The 18,446-nt window shown below is 37.2% G+C and overlaps 3 protein-coding genes and 1 non-coding gene across 9 annotated transcripts; 3 read left to right on the top strand and 1 right to left on the bottom strand.

The window, feature by feature from the left end:
* Positions 1-2,638: 2,638 nt before the first annotated feature.
* Positions 2,639-5,547, top strand: LOC120007290 (leucine-rich repeat protein 1-like). Its single transcript, XM_038857493.1, has 6 exons — positions 2,639-3,040; positions 3,184-3,255; positions 3,406-3,549; positions 3,904-3,975; positions 4,062-4,133; positions 5,190-5,547. The coding sequence occupies exons 1-6, from the start codon at positions 2,823-2,825 to the stop codon at positions 5,260-5,262; spliced, it is 651 nt and encodes a 216-aa protein (XP_038713421.1). The 5' UTR covers positions 2,639-2,822; the 3' UTR covers positions 5,263-5,547.
* Positions 5,548-5,996: 449 nt separating this feature from the next.
* Positions 5,997-6,080, top strand: TRNAL-CAA. Its single transcript has one exon. It is a non-coding gene; the product is annotated as a tRNA-Leu (tRNA).
* A 2,761-nt stretch (positions 6,081-8,841) lies between these two features.
* LOC120005167 (NDR1/HIN1-like protein 13) lies at positions 8,842-10,788 on the top strand. Its single transcript, XM_038854660.1, has 2 exons — positions 8,842-9,008; positions 9,787-10,788. The coding sequence occupies exon 2, from the start codon at positions 9,843-9,845 to the stop codon at positions 10,650-10,652; it is 810 nt and encodes a 269-aa protein (XP_038710588.1). The 5' UTR covers positions 8,842-9,008; positions 9,787-9,842; the 3' UTR covers positions 10,653-10,788.
* A 937-nt stretch (positions 10,789-11,725) lies between these two features.
* LOC119981701 (protein ALTERED PHOSPHATE STARVATION RESPONSE 1-like) lies at positions 11,726-18,025 on the bottom strand. Of its 6 annotated transcripts, none has more exons than XM_038824810.1 (7): positions 17,719-18,025; positions 16,817-16,902; positions 14,534-15,771; positions 14,038-14,109; positions 13,729-13,943; positions 13,235-13,458; positions 11,726-12,736 (listed from the first exon to the last, which is right to left on the bottom strand). In XM_038824810.1, the coding sequence occupies exons 3-7, from the start codon at positions 15,630-15,632 to the stop codon at positions 12,031-12,033; spliced, it is 2,316 nt and encodes a 771-aa protein (XP_038680738.1). In that variant the 5' UTR covers positions 15,633-15,771; positions 16,817-16,902; positions 17,719-18,025; the 3' UTR covers positions 11,726-12,030. The 6 variants fall into 6 exon arrangements, with proteins under 6 accessions (XP_038680738.1, XP_038680748.1, XP_038680730.1 ...); XM_038824820.1 differs by having other exon boundaries at positions 17,463-18,025; XM_038824802.1 differs by having other exon boundaries at positions 17,458-18,025.
* Positions 18,026-18,446: the final 421 nt, after the last annotated feature.

The following is an 18,446-nucleotide window of genomic DNA, read 5'->3' on the forward strand; positions in this document are numbered from 1 at the left end:
GGTATGGGGGTAAAATGAGTAAAATAGAGAAACGCATTGGTTTTGGTTCCGTTACAATGACAGTGGGGGCCACACCAACCTTGATAACATCGTCAGGTGTCAAATCCATTTGTAACAGAAGAGGATTAGAATTTAGAACCCTTGGTTAGTTGATGGCCTTAATGGGCTGCCTCAACCAGGCCCAAAAGTGGATCATGACAAAAGCCCATAAGAACTAATGTTTCGTATAGGGTGGCAAAGACAACAACACGTGTTTATGAAATATTTACATATCGGAATACTAATCCGGATTAAATTTCGAACCTACTTAATTTACCAAACCCATATTGATTTAAATCCAAACAAGTAAATCGAACAATAATCTAATTCGGGTTAGGTCTGAATAAGATTTATGTGTTTTGACTCAAACCCGATTTTAAACTAGACAAAAAATTTGTGTTTAGACCAAAGATTTCAAAAATATAATTTATGTTTAAAATTGATTTAATCCGAATCGGATCAATTATCTAGATCCAACCGAGGTTTGTCACCCTATAAACAAAGAAGCCGCATCAATACACGTGCCTTAGTGCGGACCTTTTGAGGTAGGAAGACCAAAATAGCCCAATAAAGTGGTGGCTTGCACGCCCTCGCTGAAAAAAGGTCATGGTTTTGTCACCTCGAAATCCCCACGAGAAGAATATGGAGTGTTAGATTTAATCTTACATAATCTATTAAATAAATCAGTATTACAGTTTTTTTTTATTATAGGGGAAGGGGATGGAAAAACTCGAATCCGATACCACACATTAGTGTCATCTGAATTACTCGTTGTCATTCTCAGTATTATAATCAATTTGGTTAACTATACAGGAAATCACACACATTTAGATAAATAATACCTATATCGTATAAAGAATAAGGTTCAACGGCATTGATAACAGAAAGATATACCGTATACGTGTGTACCAGGATAATTTTGGTTGGAGATCAGATGGTGCAGAGCCTTAAACGCATGGAGTTGCGGGGAGTGCGTTGTGAGCATGAAACCTGGCCGCCTAATGGGAGGAGAATTCTAGGAATTAGGGTTAGGGGTTGATATATTTATATGTGGAGATTAAGTCAACTTTCTGCTAATTATGAACAAATTCTCTCGCAATCTTTTCTTTCATTTTTAGTAGGGCATTTATAATTGAATTATATGACATTTGGTTTTTAATTCCAAAAATGAGTTGTAAAGGGGATACTAGGGAGCCTTCCTTCTTTGGAGGTGTGAACACCCGAAACAAGCCCAAAAAAAATGAAAGGAAAATGCTTCTGTTTATGGGATTTAATTAAATATATATTTGAATTCAAGACCTTGTGAATAAATAAATTATTGTCATTAATTCAATACTTTTTTTATTATTATTTTAGAATAAAAACGTTTAGAGATTGTTTGGCAAAATGTAAATATATATCATATTGTCATTTAGTACTATTATGATATGTCATAAACAACTCATGAAATCATTTAATTGCCTTTTAGTTTTAATTCTTTGCATTGAGTCCAAAAATAGAAAAGAATAATAGTTTATGGACATATAGGAAATTTAAGAGTTACATAATGATAGGGATTCTCAATGCTAGTTCTGACATTTTTTAAGAGCTAAAACAATACTTGCCTTGCCATTTGTGGACATGTTGGTCATATTTTGGCCTATAATTGCATGACTCCACGTCTCCACGTTATAATTTTATTTGGCTTTGGAAAATAAAGTAAAATACGGTGTACTTCTAATTTTACAAGAACATGTTAATGACATAGCACTACTCTATGGAGTACGCCAAGAAGCAATTGGATTAGCCAAGTCTAATGGAATTGGTGCTGTTAGAGCATTGGTTGCCATAAATCTAGGCAATCCAACCGGTTAGGTAAGCAATACTTGGCCTTTTCTTGAACTTCAAAGTCAATTTTTCATAAAATAAGTTCGATGGGAGGTAAGTGTAGATTTTTTGCAAAAGATAAACAGTGTAAAATTGTGGAGTTCTACGAACATGAATTGTTTGTTGTTCTATCTGATGTAAGCGTTTGAGAGTGCTGTGAGGTGTGGTGAGGTGCTGTGGAATAAAAAGCTGTGGTGCTGTGAGGTGAGTTGGAACGTAAAAGCTGTTTGACTTGTCACAAAAAACTGTGGTGCTGTAAGGTGTGTTACAATTGAACACAGTTACAACACACTGTCAAACTCATACATTAGATAGTATAGCCACTTGATGACATTATTTGCCTAGCACCCTTAGATCCCATTTGGGATTGAGATTAGATTTTCACATTCTTGAAAAGTTCTTATTTGAAACTGTGTTTAGAAAAAGCTCCTATGAGAAGCTTCTATTGGACACACCTTTTATTAGTTTAACTTTTGTTATCCAAACATTTTAAATTGTTTTTGGAACTCACTTTTTAGGCATCCAAACTCAATGCCAAACAGTGCCTTAAAGTCTTTGTAATAATCTTTCATGTTTTCTTCTGTGTGGATGATAAAAGAATTACACAATATTCAATGAACATTATGGAGGTTTATCAGAAAAATACAATAATCTCAAAAAATTAATTAAAAATTAAAAACACAGCAAAAATAATAATAACAGGAAAGAGTAAAAAAGCTGATAGAGAGAAAAACCACAAAGAAGCCTCATGTTTCACTCACTCTGTAATTCCCAAAGTCGATACTCTGCCCTTTTAGAAGAATCTTGTTGACTCTCTTTTTTCATCCTTTCTATCAGAGTAATACCAAACCCTAGAAACCAAGATCTCTCCCCTTTATATGTGCTGTACTCACAAGCGAGCTTAGTTGGCATCATTCATGGCGGCATCGACTTCGCTATGGACCATCTCTGTAACCCTCGCTCTAACCCTAATTCCTCTGGCGGTGTACGGTAACTCCGAAGGAGACGCTCTCTACACCCTGCGTCGGAGCTTGTCGGATCCTTATAATACACTCCAGAGCTGGGATCCAACCCTTGTGAACCCCTGCACTTGGTTCCACATCACTTGCAACCAAGATAACCGCGTCACCCGAGTGTATTATTTCTCTCTATGCCACATACATACACATTTACATAATGATCGTCTGTATATCTTGATTTATTGAATTAAAGCTGGTGGTGTTATTTGAGCATTTAATTTATTGCCGGCAGTGCTGAGTTTATATTTTATCTGTGCAGGGACTTGGGGAATTCAAATCTATCTGGACATTTAGTTCCTGAACTTGGGAAGCTAGAACACTTGCAATATCTGTATGTACCTTGTTCTTCCCTAGTTACTAGTTAGTATTTTGGTTTAGAACCTGTCACTGCATGGTCTTGTGGTATAATTGGCAATGATTTGCTTTTATTATTTGTTTATATTTTTTGTACTGTTGATCTTTTTGCTCATTCTTGTTTTAGAGAGCTTTACAAAAACAACATTCAAGGAACTATTCCCGCTGAGCTTGGTAACTTGAAGAGTCTCATCAGCTTGGACGTGTATAACAACAACATCTCTGGGACTATTCCTCCTTCGCTGGGGAAATTGAAGTCTCTTGTGTTTCTGTGAGTTTGTTGAAATCTAACGTGTACATGTTTCTTAGTAGACTTAGTAAGAGCTTTGTTTTAACGTATTCTCATGTTCTGAATTACTGTTATGTTCCCCATTATACTTGCTTGACTTAAAAAAATTTAAAGAGTACTCAGACGGGCAAATTGCTGGGGTTAAATTTACAATGTCTGGCTACTAGATATTCCATTACTAGAGCGTCACTGAGATTGGGCGCTGATTCCATCATGAAACTGCCACTGCGTTGTTTTTCATCTACCTCGATATTTGTGTCTCACTGTTGTCATTGGTTAATTTAATATGTCATTTTCAGTTGCTGGCCTTCCTCTCATTCTTGTTTGGTTTGGCAGACGGCTTAATGACAATCGATTTACTGGTCCCATCCCCAGAGCACTTGTGGGTATTTCTAGCCTCAAAGTTGTGTAAGTATCGTGCTCTGATTTATATTTACGGGGTAATATTATGTATCAGCATTTTAACTGAAGTTGATGTTTGCCTGATATTCCAGGGATGTCTCAAACAATGACTTGTGTGGAACAATTCCCACTAGTGGACCATTTGCGCACATCCCTTTGAACAAGTACGTTCTCACTTTAATTAACCAATAATCAGTGTGTTTATGTTGGTGTGGTTTTTATCTACTGCTACCAATGTTGCTTCTGATATATTCTTATTGTCTGTAAGGTCCATGATGCATTTCTCTTGCAGCTCTTGTCTGCGCACTTGTTAGTTTTTTTGCATTTACGTATCTGGTTATTAGATAAAGAAGCTGGTAATTGGCACTTCTTTTAGATTAGGCTCAGCCATCTCGCCATTTGTTTCCATTTAGTAATCACTGCCTTAGAGGACGCACACTAATCAGACAACAATACATATATTCTTGTTTTGGTTGAAGTAGGTTTGGACGTACTTTTGTGTGCTATGAGACCCTTGCCTTTTTGTTTTAAAGTTGATTACGGGAGTTTGGGGCTTTGGGCTGTATTTCATCCTTGCCCATGTGAGAAGCCTGATGATTTAAATGTTACTATTTAACCTTTTCTTATGAAAATTATTTGAGTTACTGGCATATCATTTTGGGCCAAAATTGGCAATGCTTGATTGGCGAGCATTTGGCCAGCAAATGAAGGTAAATGAGATAAGAATAGACCACATATTTTATTGGACAAGGACAATGTGATTAAGGTTGGTTTTGTTTCTCACATTAATTAAATCATATCTGTGTCAATGAAGGCTCAATTTTGACTTGAAATTAGTGGGTCTAATCCTTCCTGATTCTGATTTATACTCTACTGGGTTCATTGATGAATTCATGCTATATGTGGACAGTACTAGGAGTTTAAAAGATGCTGGGGGCATATTTTTATTATTTAATTAGTATCAGCTCTGCAATTATAGAAATCTGCTGGTCAATTCAACTTTTGCTTCTTGCCATTGTTTTTATATCAATCATGTCTTTCTCTAGCGAAAATCGATGATCCTTTTTTGTAGTCTTTGTCTGTTTGTGGATGATCTTTTCTCGCAGTCTTTGTGTATGGGCTGAGAAAAATATTTGCAATGTCCTTTCCTTTAGTTTTGTTGTCAGTTCTTATTTTTCCTCTGGGCAAGGTGCTTAACTTGTATTGTTTCAATGCTGTAGCTTTGAGAATAACCCTCGACTGGAAGGTCCAGAGCTACTGGGACTTGCGAGCTATGACACTAACTGCTCATAATGCTTGAAGACAAGAAGTCGATGGTCTGAATTATCCGTCAATTAGATACGTACCATGTATGTCGGAGGTTGTATCACCTCAGTGTAGTGGGATTGGTAAAAAAGGGTCCCTCATATAAAGTATTTGTAAATTTTACAGTATTTAATCAATGTATCAGCATTTGTAACTGTAATGTTGTGCACCCTTCAGAGTTTCTCAAGGCATAAATCTATGTCGAAACTTTGTGAAGGATACCAAATATGCAAATGCTAGATTTCTATGTTTATCTTGCGACTTGTTTTTGCATACAATGGTGTATGTCTGTGTATCATTCTGATCAAATGTGAATCTGTGACCTACACTAATGTTTATGATGATTCTACTCAAGGAGTAGATTCTTCAGCTAGCTTTATGTTATTTTGTTTATTTGAGAAACAATTAATAAGGGGCCATTTACCCCTGTGCTATTGATTTTTGGCTCACGGTTGAATTCTGTATCCATTGGTTTCCATAAACAGTGTGGTGTTGTTCATGTTAATTGAAATGGGTCCCCTGAAAACAGCGAGCTGAAAAAAGAACTTGCAACTTGAAAGTATGGATGGATCAGCAAAGTAATAATTGCCACGAATCTGTTCTTTTGCCTTGTTGCTCTGCATCCGATAAGAGTTTAAACATTATATCCAGAATCCAGATGAATCAGCAACCCTTTTGGATAGTTTACGTAAGTAAGTGAATTGGACAGATGAAGCATGTAAGTCAGGATGGCCGAGTGGTCTAAGGCGCCAGACTCAAGTTCTGGTCTTCGTGAGAAGGCGTGGGTTCAAATCCCACTTCTGACATATTTTTCAATTATATTTACTATTTGGGCTTCTTTTTATCTGGTCCGTTCTCTTGGGTTTATGAGTGGGCTAAGCATATAGAACCATTGGGCTAGTAGTTTAATAACAATGTCAGTCTGGGCTCATTTCAGCATTTCCAGCTGCGATCCAATTCAATAATTGGGCTAAACATAAACTAGAGCCCAAAATTAAGCCAGAAATATCAGGTCATTGACCCCGCTGGCACAGCTGAACAAGTTTTGAATGCTGGTTCCCTCGGCTAGCAGCCACCTGACTTTGCTAGCGTATATTGTAGACAATAAAATCCACAACCCCTATTCAAAAAAAGTTAAAAATTATTTGGAGGTCTTTCAAATAATTTTTTTTTCCTGTATTTATTGACAGATAAGTAGATGCAGCTCAATCCCAATTGGTCCTATGAATGTAACTTCACTCTCTCATTCAATACATGTTACTAGAATTCTTAATTCATTTGGGAATCCCGGGCCAACATTGCTTTGTTCTTCCAAAGTTATCGCACTTTGATACTGACACTCAAGGAAAATGCCTTATTAAGTGATAGGTACAGTATGAGTTTTCTTTATAAGTCGTGATGTTGCATTTGAATTTTTCTCTTCAATATTCGGATTTGTGTACGGCAAGCTAATAATTAAGCAAATGCCTTTGGGTTTGAGTTGAATGGCTCAACAATATAGCTAGGCCTTTCGTTTTCTTAATAAAGAAGTTTTTGAGTGTTTCAAACCAAGTGTTCTCACTCTTCCATTTTTCTCCATCTACTGATTTCACAAACTTTGATTTTGTCTTCCACCCAATTAATTAAGTCAATTTTTAAACACATGAGTTGGTAAATATGTGATCATCTTGACTAAGAAACCGATAATCGACAAAGATTTTAGTGCGTGCCCATTTTTTATTATTTTTGCAAAGTAAACTATGAGAGTTAGTTTCCATTACATGCATATGTGATATGATGTGATGTATATTTGGAAAATAAGGTGCAAGTTTGTATTTTTATTAGGTTTATTGTATTTTTCCAACAGAAGTTGTCAAAGGGGCTAGCTTGACATTTTATGCAATGGACAAACAAGTAGTAATCGGAATTGGGGAAATTTGTGTAAGTGTCAATTCGGCTGAAGTTGTCTCACAAACAAATCAAAATCCAGGTTGTTTATAAAATCAGCAATCAAACCTACAAAATTAAAATATTAACACTTGTAAATAAATTGATATATTAGAATTTAGAATATAATACGACCAAATCTTATTTAGGTGTTAATTTATATTAGTCCCAACTAATCCATGACCTCTAATATAAAATGCTGATATTCAATCCAAATACTAATAAGTAATAATGGTAAGCCGGACGCCATCCAATTGAAAAAGGTTAATTTGCATGAGAATCTTATCATATTCCATGATCATTCCCACAAAATTCATGTACTTCTTTATATCAATAATTTTTTAAAATAGTAAATGGTAAATATCAATGATTTGAATCTAATGTTGTATGTTTTTTTGAATAAAAAAAACTAAATTAATTAAAAAAAATACATTAAAAACTGATTCTAAACCGTTGGATGCAAAGTATGTATCTCATCTTATATTTTTTTAAAGATCCGGTAGTTGAATACATGATCTAATGAACAAAATCTTACATAGTTTTTATTTATTATTTTTTTAAAAATATTTTATACATCAAAATGAGGGATTTAAGAGGCTGTAACAGCATACCCCAATCCCCAATCCCTATAGAAACACAATGGACTATAAATTGATGTACATTTGTGGGTAAGCAATAGTTAGGGGGTGTTTATGGTAATTTTCCTTATAAATATTAGTGTCATGGAAGTATAGAAGGAGTCCATCTAGTGGTGTAAATTGTAATAAACCAATAAATAAATTGAATTGGAGAAAGTCACCGCAGTGGTTTGGTGGTGGCGGACGCGGTCTACTGTTCTGAATTCTTCAAAATCTGTTGAGCAGCCAACAGGGAATGCTGTGACCCCCACTCTCCAGGTGTATGTATCTGTAGTGAAATGACAAAAATATCCTTATCCTTATCCTTTTTTATTTCGAAATCGCCGAACCTCCACTCCACATTTAAGATAAATCTACAAATATTACTTAATCCCCGTCAAGATTCAACGTATCCTGTCTAAAAGCCTATCGATTATATTCATGCAATGAATTTTCTCTGCAAAACTGTCTGTCATATTCTCTTAATTGAATGAGTTTTCGCTTAAAATTTTGATCAAATTCAAAATTTCAAAATCATGGTAAAAGTAAATTCATTGTCCGCATCAATGAATAAATCATGAATTCAAGACTGTTGATAAAACAAGATTTGTATATGAGGAATAAATTTCATCATGGTCAGTGTAGAAGGTAAAAAAAAAAAAAAAACAGAGAAACAATGGTCTTGATATATCACATTATTCACTGTCGTGGTGTATCAAAATCACGATGTCAATTCACGGGTAATTAGTGTATTTTTTTTAAAAATTTGAATTATAAAATATCTATCTACATTCTCATTAAATAACATATCGTGTTAGGATGACTAAATAATTACTCGAGAAACAACGTGTAAAACAAAGCCGGGGATGGTATCGTCATTACGAAGAAAAACAAAAACGAGTATCAAGAGGGAGCAGCAGTCAGCAGACGCAGCCGAGCAGAGAAGGTTCATTCGCATTCTGAATCTCAAGTGTGTGCGTGTAGTCTTCGTTATTTATTTATCCTTGACACCAAACCATGAGCTGTACTACATTCACACCCCCATTCTACACATAAAAGAGAAGAGAGGTGCCCCTGCCTCCTCTCTCTCTGATCCTTTTATTCTCTCAGACAATAACACAAGCACAAAACAATCACAACATACAAGTATCTCTGCTTCTTCTGCTTCTGCTTCTGCCTGATTGATTTCAGGTACGTGATCCTCCTTCTCTTATGTGCTCTAATTTTCAGGTTCTTTTGCCGTTTTATGTGTGAGGTATTTCTTCTTTCAATTAGTATACATACTTTGTTTGTTTTCACACTTTCATTTCAATCACACAGTTTTCCTCTGATCAACAACTTTGATGTCCTTCGCTTTATGTTTTGGGTTACTGGCTTATAGAAGATCGCGTTAATTTGGGTGAAGAAATGATTTCAGCAAAGAAATCCAATGATCAATAAATAGCAACACAGACCCTCATATTCTAAAGCAAACCTCTCTTCTATTCTTTTCTTTTTTGAAAACTGTATTGCACAACACTGAGTCTAAACGACCACCTGTTACACACTTTCTTGTCCGAGAATGAAAGGAAAAAGAAAAAGAAAAATTATTTGCACGTTTGGACCAATTGTTCTAAGATTATAGAGACTATATGTGGGTTTTGGTAATTTTATTTCGTTTTGAATTTTTTCTTACCTACATATCTGAGATATCCCACGGAGTTCATTGGTTTTTAAGGAAATATTATGCACCAAAGAGGCAAAGATAGCTTTCCCATGCAAAAGAAAACTGAAAATATCGCAGAATCGGGAGCGAGGATTTTCAGGGATATAAAAAATCACGCGGACACATATCGCACAGAATGCATTCTATTGGCCCACAACACGGGACCCACGCGCCTGTAATTTTATTATACGCTTTGCTCGTACGTGGCAAAGCGCGTATATATAACAGACCTGACCGCTTCACTTCTCTCTGTTAATTTCTCAGGCGAAAGCTTCTTGGATCCACACTGATTGTTGTAGACTCATTACTTCAGCTGATCAATGGCCGACCGAGTCCACCCCCAGAATTCGCCTCCAACCACCGAGACGGCTACGCCTGAGTACTCCGGCGAGTTGCCGATCCACCAAAGCTCTCAGCTGCCGTCGGCTAAGCCTGCACCACCGCCTGGAACGTACGTCGTCCAGATCCCAAAGGAACAAGTCTTCCGAGTCCCTCCACCAGAGAACGCCAAACGCTTTGAGCAGCTCTCCCGCCGCAAGCCTCGCCGGAGCCGGTGCTGTTGCTGCCTAGGCACTCTCCTCGCGGTGCTCGCCTCCATAATCGTCCTCGCCGGCATCGCAGCCGCCGTACTTTACCTCGTGTTCCGTCCTAAAGCGCTGGATTACTCCATCGAAAAAGTGGCCATCAGAGGCTTCAATCTGACGTCAGCGACGTCGCCGATTACTCCGGAATTTGACGTAACTGTACGAGCTGAAAATCCTAACAAAAAGATTGGCGTGTACTACGTGGATGGCAGCTCCGTTAATGTGGACTACAACGAAGATAGGTTGAGTACCGGTGCTCTGCCGGTGTTTTATCAGCCGTCGAAGAATGTAACTGTTTTCGTGACGGTGTTGCGCGACTCCGGCATCGTACTCACAAGTTCTTCGCGACAGGCCTTGCTGGATGCGCAAACCAGTGAAACGGTGCCGTTCAAGGTGGTTATGAAGGTGCCGGTTAAGTTTAAAATAGGGTCCATTAAAACGTGGAAAATTACCGTTAAGGTGAAATGTGATGTAACGGTGGATAAATTAACGGCGGATGCCAAGATTGTGTCGAAGGATTGTGATTATAGTGTGAAACTTTGGTAGAAGATTTGTTCTTTTTTTTTTTTCCTTCCCATTCTACAATTCTTTCTGAGGTTGTGAATTGGGATGTTGTTGTTGTGTGGACATATGTAATATAAAATGGGATTCATATCGATATTAAAATATTCATTTTTGGGGATTTAGATTGTGCAAGGCTGGATGGATATATGCTTGGATTGAGAAACGAAGATTTAACTATTTAAGTGGGGTTGGGTGGGATTGGGGGTAGGCTGGACCAAATCAGTGTCGGGTATATCTAATTGTCTAGAATTATTATGTTTTTTTTGTTGAATTTTATTTTTGCTTTCGAACAAAAAAATATAACGTCAAATTAATCATTATAAATACTACATATTTAAGATTTTTTCAAAAATATTTGATGTACCGATTGGGTCTAGTGGTTTTTAGCACTGGACTTAACCCCAATTCAATATTTGATTAGGTGAGGGGAGTTGTGGGAGGATGACTATATTTACTCACCATTAATTAGATAGAATGTAAAGTTAATGAGATATGAGTTATAAAAATACCGTTATTAAATTTAAAATTAGAGAAAAAAATTTTAAAAAAATAATAAACAAATTTGTTTGAGCTCTAAATTGAGGGTTATAAAATGTTATATTTGAGAGTTAAATGAGAAAAAACTTCATCCTCCTTCACCTCACGTAACTCTCTCTTCTATAAACTAAATAGTTACTCCCCCTTCTTAACTCTCATTGCTTAACTCTCTAAAACATCAATTCAAACTTCATCCTCCTTCACCTCACGTAACTCTCTCTTCTATAAACTAAATAGTTACTCCCCCTTCTTAACTCTCATTGCTTAACTCTCTAAAACATCAATTCAAACAATCTAAGCCCTCAACATGTGTGCATGACAATATAGAAATTAGGGACCAGTCTAGGGTCGAGGTTTGTCTTAATCAATGCGTCACATAGAGTTCCTATAGTCTTCTTTCTATCCATATCCAGAAGTAGAAAGCACAATGACATGGTTAAGGGCAATGATTTTATGCTTCAAGCCAGGCAATGAACCAAAAAACATGAAAAAGAAAAGCAATGCACCCTAATCAGGAATAGAGGAAGAAAAGAAGGGAGTGAAATTTTATATGATTTCCTACATTATGTAAAACACAAATATACAGATTTTGTGTACATGGAAAAAATTCTTTCTTCTCTGTCCGACCTCGGTACCAATGGTGCTGAACTAAAAACCAACCCATCTCTCAATACATAAATCAAAATCTAGCAACCCTTTTATTTCCAAACAGGTACCCTTTTATTGGGGTGTTCTTCTTCCATCTACAAATATCAGATTAACTTCAAGTCCCCTCGAACATTCCTCATGTATTGGATCGATTCCGAATCACTGCAATGAAAACTCAAGCAATCCCTCTTGTTTTCTCTGTATCCATGTTCTTTCTTTCCAACTCATGAGCTTCTACTCGCAACTTCCATCTTTCATAATTAGTTTTAGCATCTTCTATGGAAATTTGAAGTTCTGTATACAGCTTTGCAGAAAATCCCGCAAAGTTATTCAACTGACCAAGAAAGAGCTTTAAGCTTGATTGGAAACGATTAAGGCCTGAAATCCAGTCCTCTGAAGCTTCATCTCTCAATAGGTTATCCGCTGACTCACTACCATTATAAAGTTTCCCCTGGTTCTTCTCCTGGTGAGGCAAAAAGTGAGTCGTGTCAGCTGCCAAACACTTCATAGATTCTACAACATCCTCGGTAGAAAAATCATCAAGTTTCTCCATCCAGTCACCACAGGTAACATATATTGGAGGGCCCAAGTTTTTCAAGTTAGGGGCTTGTGGCCTCCTTTTTCTCCTGGAAGATTTTTGAGGGATACAGACGCATTTCAGAAGCCAATTATTTATAGATTGCAGATAGGACTTCTGAGAACCAATCCACTTTGCGAAAGTTGAAGACAGACAGCTCAGTTCATTCACAAGATTGCTTGCAATGTGGCGATGCGATTCTGACTGTAGAGAGATTTTGTAATTGCCATTGTTGTATGCAACTGAGAAGATTTGGAACTGAAGTTTGTGGCACTCAAGCATAACATCCCACATCCGACTTAGCCTGCCATTGATTAAGTGACAACAAAGATATCAATCAAAAGTAAAGCAACTAGTTAGAAAAATTATGTTCACAAAAAAACTTGCCATCAAACAAGACAAGGCTCCTTGGCAGTTGGCGCAGCAGATTATGAAAGAAAAAAAAAATCATAAATATTTTCCATGGAAAAAGGAAAATGTATTCAGATGAAATTTCCTAAGACGAAGATACATTACATTTGAAAACCCTCATGAGTCACAAATTTAAGAAAAGAATCAAGCATTTAGAATATATTCTGGTGTTATGGTCACTAAATGTTCGGTGATATTGTTATGAAGCACATGGTTTCAGCAGATGATTTTTCCAAAGTTAGACCAAGATTCGAAAATGAACAAATACCAAGTTACGACAGATCACGATACACAACAAGTTCATGGGAAATATAGGTCCAAACTTTAGCAGAGTTAGTCGACATGAAAAGTAAAACAAGTAGTAACGAAAAAGCCAGAAAGGAACACGTACCCTTTGATTAACTCCTCGAGCTGTGGTTGGAGCTCTTTGTCCCGCAATTCCTCAATCCTCTTTGATATTGAATCAATCCTGTAAATAGCTACTCTGATTCTGGAGTGTAGATCTTTAACAACAGCACGGGTTTTATCAATTTTGTTGGAGCTTTCCCCTTTTGATTCCAGTTGCCTAAGAATTCTACACTTGGAATCGTACACCCTTCTTATCATCTCACAAGCCTGAAGTCATAAAAATATACAAAACATAGGAGAACATATCAAGCACAGATAACTTTTTGATGAAAAAAAAAAATTTCAAGGCAACCAAAGGGTACCCCCCCCCCCCCCACCCAAAAAAAATACACAGCTGGAATGAGCAACAAGCCAACAATGCGGTCAAGGTTGAGGCATGCTAGTCAATGTGGCCAAGAGCGATGGCTTTGGCGTTGATTGTAGTCATACTAGTCAATGCGGCATGTAAAAATAAATGAAATAAAAACTTGACAATACCTTCACGTCATCATAAAGCTTCCTCTCCCATGCATATAGCCTATCCAAGGTTGAGGCATGACTGCCAGAGATCATGCAAAAGTTATCAAAAAGATTACCGGCAAGGTCCTCTGAATCATCGTTGGCATTCAATCCAAGAAGGTTACGTGATGAAGATGATCGTGATGATGTGGTCCTATGCCAAGTTAAGTACTTTACAGCAGCTTGAGGAGGTGCTAAAAGAAAATAAAAAAAATAGTTGGCCAAGTACTCAAGGCAGAAAACAGAAATTGTAGAAATATTTATGAGGGCAGGGACTACGAAATCTACCTTCTTGAACTTGGCTAGGCTCTTCCCCACAAGAGAAACATGCCTTGAAGATTGTAGAACTTACCGACCCACCTGCCAAGAAGGAAATAGTGCAATGAAGAGCTTTCACCAACTAGTATCAGGAGAAGCAAGGTTAAAAAAATTACTTTGGAGGCCAGCAATGACTGCGGCAAGTCAAGATTTCAAGCCACAATGATTAATGAGATCATCCAACCAAAGCCAATTTCATTGGGTTGTTAATACTCTAGAAATATGAATAGTATGAAAATCATCATTTTAACCCTTCACTGTTACATATCACCTCTAACTATGGCACAGCCACTAATGAATAAAATGTTCCCCTAACACTACATGATATATGATATATATATATATATATATATATATATATATATATATATAGAGAGAGAGAGAGAGAGAGAGAGAGAGAGAGAGAGATAGGAAGGAAGGAAGTAAGGGGGAGAGAGAGAGAGAGAGAGAGAAATCATGTGCTTACTTTCTTTGCCCGGGACTATTGGACGGAAATGCAGCTTATTTGCGTCAAGCATCCTAGACACTTCTTTCCCAGACTCGGAAGCTTTCATAAAGAGATATTCAATGTCTTTCATGCTTGAAAGGAAGTCCTTTGGAGCAACCTTGTTTGCAGCACCATCTTCTTTCACTGGTGTTTCCTTTGTGGTTGGATTAGTAACTGCTGAGGAGGGTGTTCTTGGTGGTGATATATGAGGAGAGTTACTTTTCTCCCCATTCAATAACTCAGATTCTGAAGCTACACTGGCAGCAGAAGGCATGGTAGGTGCAGCACTAGGGACACGATGATCATGTATCCTATTAAGATTTTCAAAACTTCGAACCAAAGTATCTGTGGGGGACTCATCAAATTCATCTTCTGAATCCTGAGATTCTTCCCTCTCATGAGAAGATGCCTTCTCTTCCTCATCTTCCAGTTCAGGGATTCCCTCCTCTTCCCTAAGCTGTCTTGTACGATCCAGATTTTCGAATCCTTGGTTCATTCCCTTTCCATCTTGAAAAGAAAACTGATGGTCAATAGGATGGAAAAAACCAAAGAAATCCCAAGGGGGAGTTCCAGAAGAACCCTCAAATGGTGAAGTTTCTGGTTTATTAGAGGAGTAAGGTGTCACATTTTGTGGGGTACTTGATGAGGTTACTGTTCCTGTAACAGGTAAAGGGTGTTTCTCTTCAACTTTATTGGAGGAGAAACCCCTAAATCTCATATGATTTACCTGAAAACGAGTAGAGCTGGGAGGAGATGGAGACGGAGAAAGGTTTTCAGTTGCTTCCACAGGTTGTGACAAAGTTGGAGAAGAAAACGAGAACTGCGAAAGAGACTTCTCAGTTAATGCAACTGGCTCAGGTGTTGCAGTAGTGGAAGTGTACAAGGAAGATTCAATTGGAGCTTCAGGTGCTAGAAATTTCCTGAGAGCAGTTCCGGTGAGTTTCAGCGACTGGATATATGCAACATGAGCGGCTGCTAGCGAACACCTTCCATCAAGTGCTTGCCGAACAAATTTCTTTCTTTCACGACACAGCAGTAGAGCCTTCTCTTCCTCTATTTTAGAATTTGCTGCCCCCATTGTTATAAAATTATCTTGACTTTACGCCAAATTAAATGATCATGACATAGCCTCTTTCTGAAAATTAATTAAAGTCGAGTAGTACCAGATACTCATTTAGAAACGTGCCCAATTGTTTGGAAGTCACTTTACAAAAATCCTGAAATCCCAATAATTCAAAGTGAATGACATTATTCAGAAAATTAGTCCCAATGATGACTCAATTCTAAATCACATAAACAGCCACTAAGCAATATGAGGTAAGACTGTATATCTCGGACCCAAGTGAAGATGGAAGCCTCATGCATAAGGCTACCATCCTTTACTGAAACAAATGCATTGGAAAATCTTATCCTTTTTGACATTTTGATGAATTAGTACTTTTCTCCAAAATATTTAAATAAAAAAACTCACCCAGATACTGGTTCCTTAATTGATCATAAAAAAAAGACTAATTTTTTGGCCAATTGATAATCCCCCCAAGAAACACACACATAGACGCATAGAGAAAGCAATCAAGGTCTGCAGTTTTCTCAAGTCAGATGTAAAAGAACACTCTCCAAAGAGATTAACCCAATTTAAAAGAAGGGGACGGGGGGGGGGGGGGGGGGGGACAGTATTTTCTCATGCTTGAACAAGGTAGCTAACTTATATTTCAAAAATGATAAAACTAATGACCAATATTGAAACTTTCATAGTTTCATTCCAAAGCCTGAGAAGGAATGAAATGTTCCAAGATCAAGTAAATAAAGCAAATATAATTTGTCAATTGAAGTATTGAACAGACCTTACAAAGTTAAAGACTCCAATTAGTTCTAGGAAATGAAAAGGGGATCCTACGAATTAAAGGCCACATGAGTTTGAAACAGGCAGTGCAAGGAACAATTAACCGAGGGTGATTCAATCAACCACATGAGAAAAATACCATATTTCTAACTTTGAACCAAAAGGCTTCAGAAATCAAGAAGTACTGAAAAAGTAGGCCAATGTCAAAACATAAGCATAAAAAGAAGAAAACCACAAAAAGAAAGGGGGAATCTATGTGCATATTCATATATGCACACTCGAAAGAAAATTCAATTAAGTAATAAAACCAGGCACAAAATTTCCTTCCAATAAAAGAAATTCATGCTATACTGATCACAATCTAAAAACAAGAGAGAGAAGGGGGAGAGGGTGGCTACCCCAGCAGGAGAGAGAAGTACCTTATCAAAGAAGTTCCACTTCAAATCAAAATTGCATCAAAACAGATCAAATTGAGAGCCCTTTAATCGCTAGAACCTATCAGAACCTGCAGGAACAAACAAAAGCAACAAGATTAGAATTGACCCACAAAGAGACGAAGAAGCAAATGAAGAAACAAATCAGACAAAATTCCCCAAATTCAGCATCCAATCAAACCCAAAAGAGTTTTAATTCATTAAAAACTAAACCACGTGGAACAATTGATAACCAAAATCAGTGGGCAAGAAAACTGATTCAAAAAACGAAGGACCTGAGCCAGATAGATGAAGTCAGGAGTCAGATATGCAGGGCAGGGATAGAGAGTATGAAATTCAGGGAAGACCCACTTAGACAGAGAGAGAGGAGAAAGTAATGAGTGACTGCAGTTGTGAGATAGAGAGAGCGAGAGATGGGCGAAACCGAAAGCGAATCTGGAGGTAGTCGTGGGTGATGGGAATGGCTGCTTGTGCTTGTCGCTGGCTACTTCCATGCAAAAAAGATTAAGATTATTTGCATCCAAAATTTGCTTAAGTAGACCCCCAATCTTTATATATTCCAGACAAAAATATGACATTACCAAATATAACCTTTTTCTTTGTTTTTCTTAAAAATCAATTAGCACCTCACTTTCTTCTTCTTCTTTCATGGATCCATTCTCTTTTCCCTCCATGTCCTTCCAGAACATTCTTTCGTTTTCTTCACTCTAATGGCAGCCTAACAGAAACCAAAGAAGTGAAACCATAACAATTGGTTTTTGTTTATTGATCTTGTTTAATTTCAAATCCCTAATTCCTCTATTTTCCTCAAATGTATTTTGTTCATTTCTCAATAGACTTGATTCTCTTTGGCTCCCTCTGGTTCATATGACAGTCGCATATCATACCTTCACCATTAAACCCATTTTTGTTATCTCTAGGAACTCTGAAGGGATTGTTGGTTGTGGCAAAAGGATGAAAATGGAGGGAGATCTTAAGGGATTCTTGGTGTAATGTTGTTGTTATTGTCGGTGGAGGTAGATGGGAGAGGGTGGTGGGCGCGTATGGTTTGGAGCTGGCAAATGAAGTGGTCTGGGTTAGGGATTGGAGATGGTTGCGACTGTGAGGATGGAGATTGAGGGGAAGACGAAGATGAATAGTACAGGACAAAAGGGTGTATTAAGATTGAGCATTTTTAGCGAGAAATTAGGATGCACTTTGAAAATCGTGAAGTGCAAATAGTCTCGCTCTGCAAAAAAAAAAAAAAAAGCCATTCAAAAAGATAGGGGTGGGGACCCCACCAACTTCCACCAAAAGTCTCTCACTTTCCCTCCTCATCTATGTGGTGGCACGTGTAAAATACGCTCCCCTCTCTCCCTTCGTTCAAAGATAACAACACGGCTTTTTCATCTTTCATTTTTTTTTAAATAGCGTTAAATAATATGATGTTCATTGGAATCGAATACATGTGTCTAACTCAATTAATTATCAACCGAATCACTTCTATTTAGTTTCATGTAAGAACAAACGAGTACAAGAAATTTATGGAAAATGGCATTTAAGTACAATTATATATTAAATAATAAGAATTTTACATGTATCTTGAGTATATAATTAGTTCGACCTAATAGTTTTG

This window comes from Tripterygium wilfordii, chromosome 2 (assembly GCF_013401445.1).
Source record: "Tripterygium wilfordii isolate XIE 37 chromosome 2, ASM1340144v1, whole genome shotgun sequence".
NCBI lineage: Eukaryota > Viridiplantae > Streptophyta > Magnoliopsida > Celastrales > Celastraceae > Tripterygium > Tripterygium wilfordii.

Bases quoted from the DNA above. Each gene is read 5' to 3' on its own strand.
- LOC120005167 (XM_038854660.1), top strand. From the start codon at position 9,843: ATGGCCGACCGAGTCCACCCCCAGAATTCGCCTCCAACCACCGAGACG.
- LOC119981701 (XM_038824810.1), bottom strand. From the start codon at position 15,632: ATGGGGGCAGCAAATTCTAAAATAGAGGAAGAGAAGGCTCTACTGCTG. The intron at 13,944-14,037 runs GTAGATTTCGTA...ATTTTCTTTTAG, and splicing joins GCCTAGCCAAGTTCAAGAAG to CACCTCCTCAAGCTGCTGTA. The intron at 12,737-13,234 runs GTACGTGTTCCT...AATCAATGGCAG, and splicing joins CTCGAGGAGTTAATCAAAGG to GCTAAGTCGGATGTGGGATG.
- LOC120007290 (XM_038857493.1), top strand. From the start codon at position 2,823: ATGGCGGCATCGACTTCGCTATGGACCATCTCTGTAACCCTCGCTCTA. The intron at 3,041-3,183 runs GTATTATTTCTC...TTATCTGTGCAG, and splicing joins GATAACCGCGTCACCCGAGT to GGACTTGGGGAATTCAAATC. The intron at 3,976-4,061 runs GTAAGTATCGTG...CTGATATTCCAG, and splicing joins ATTTCTAGCCTCAAAGTTGT to GGATGTCTCAAACAATGACT.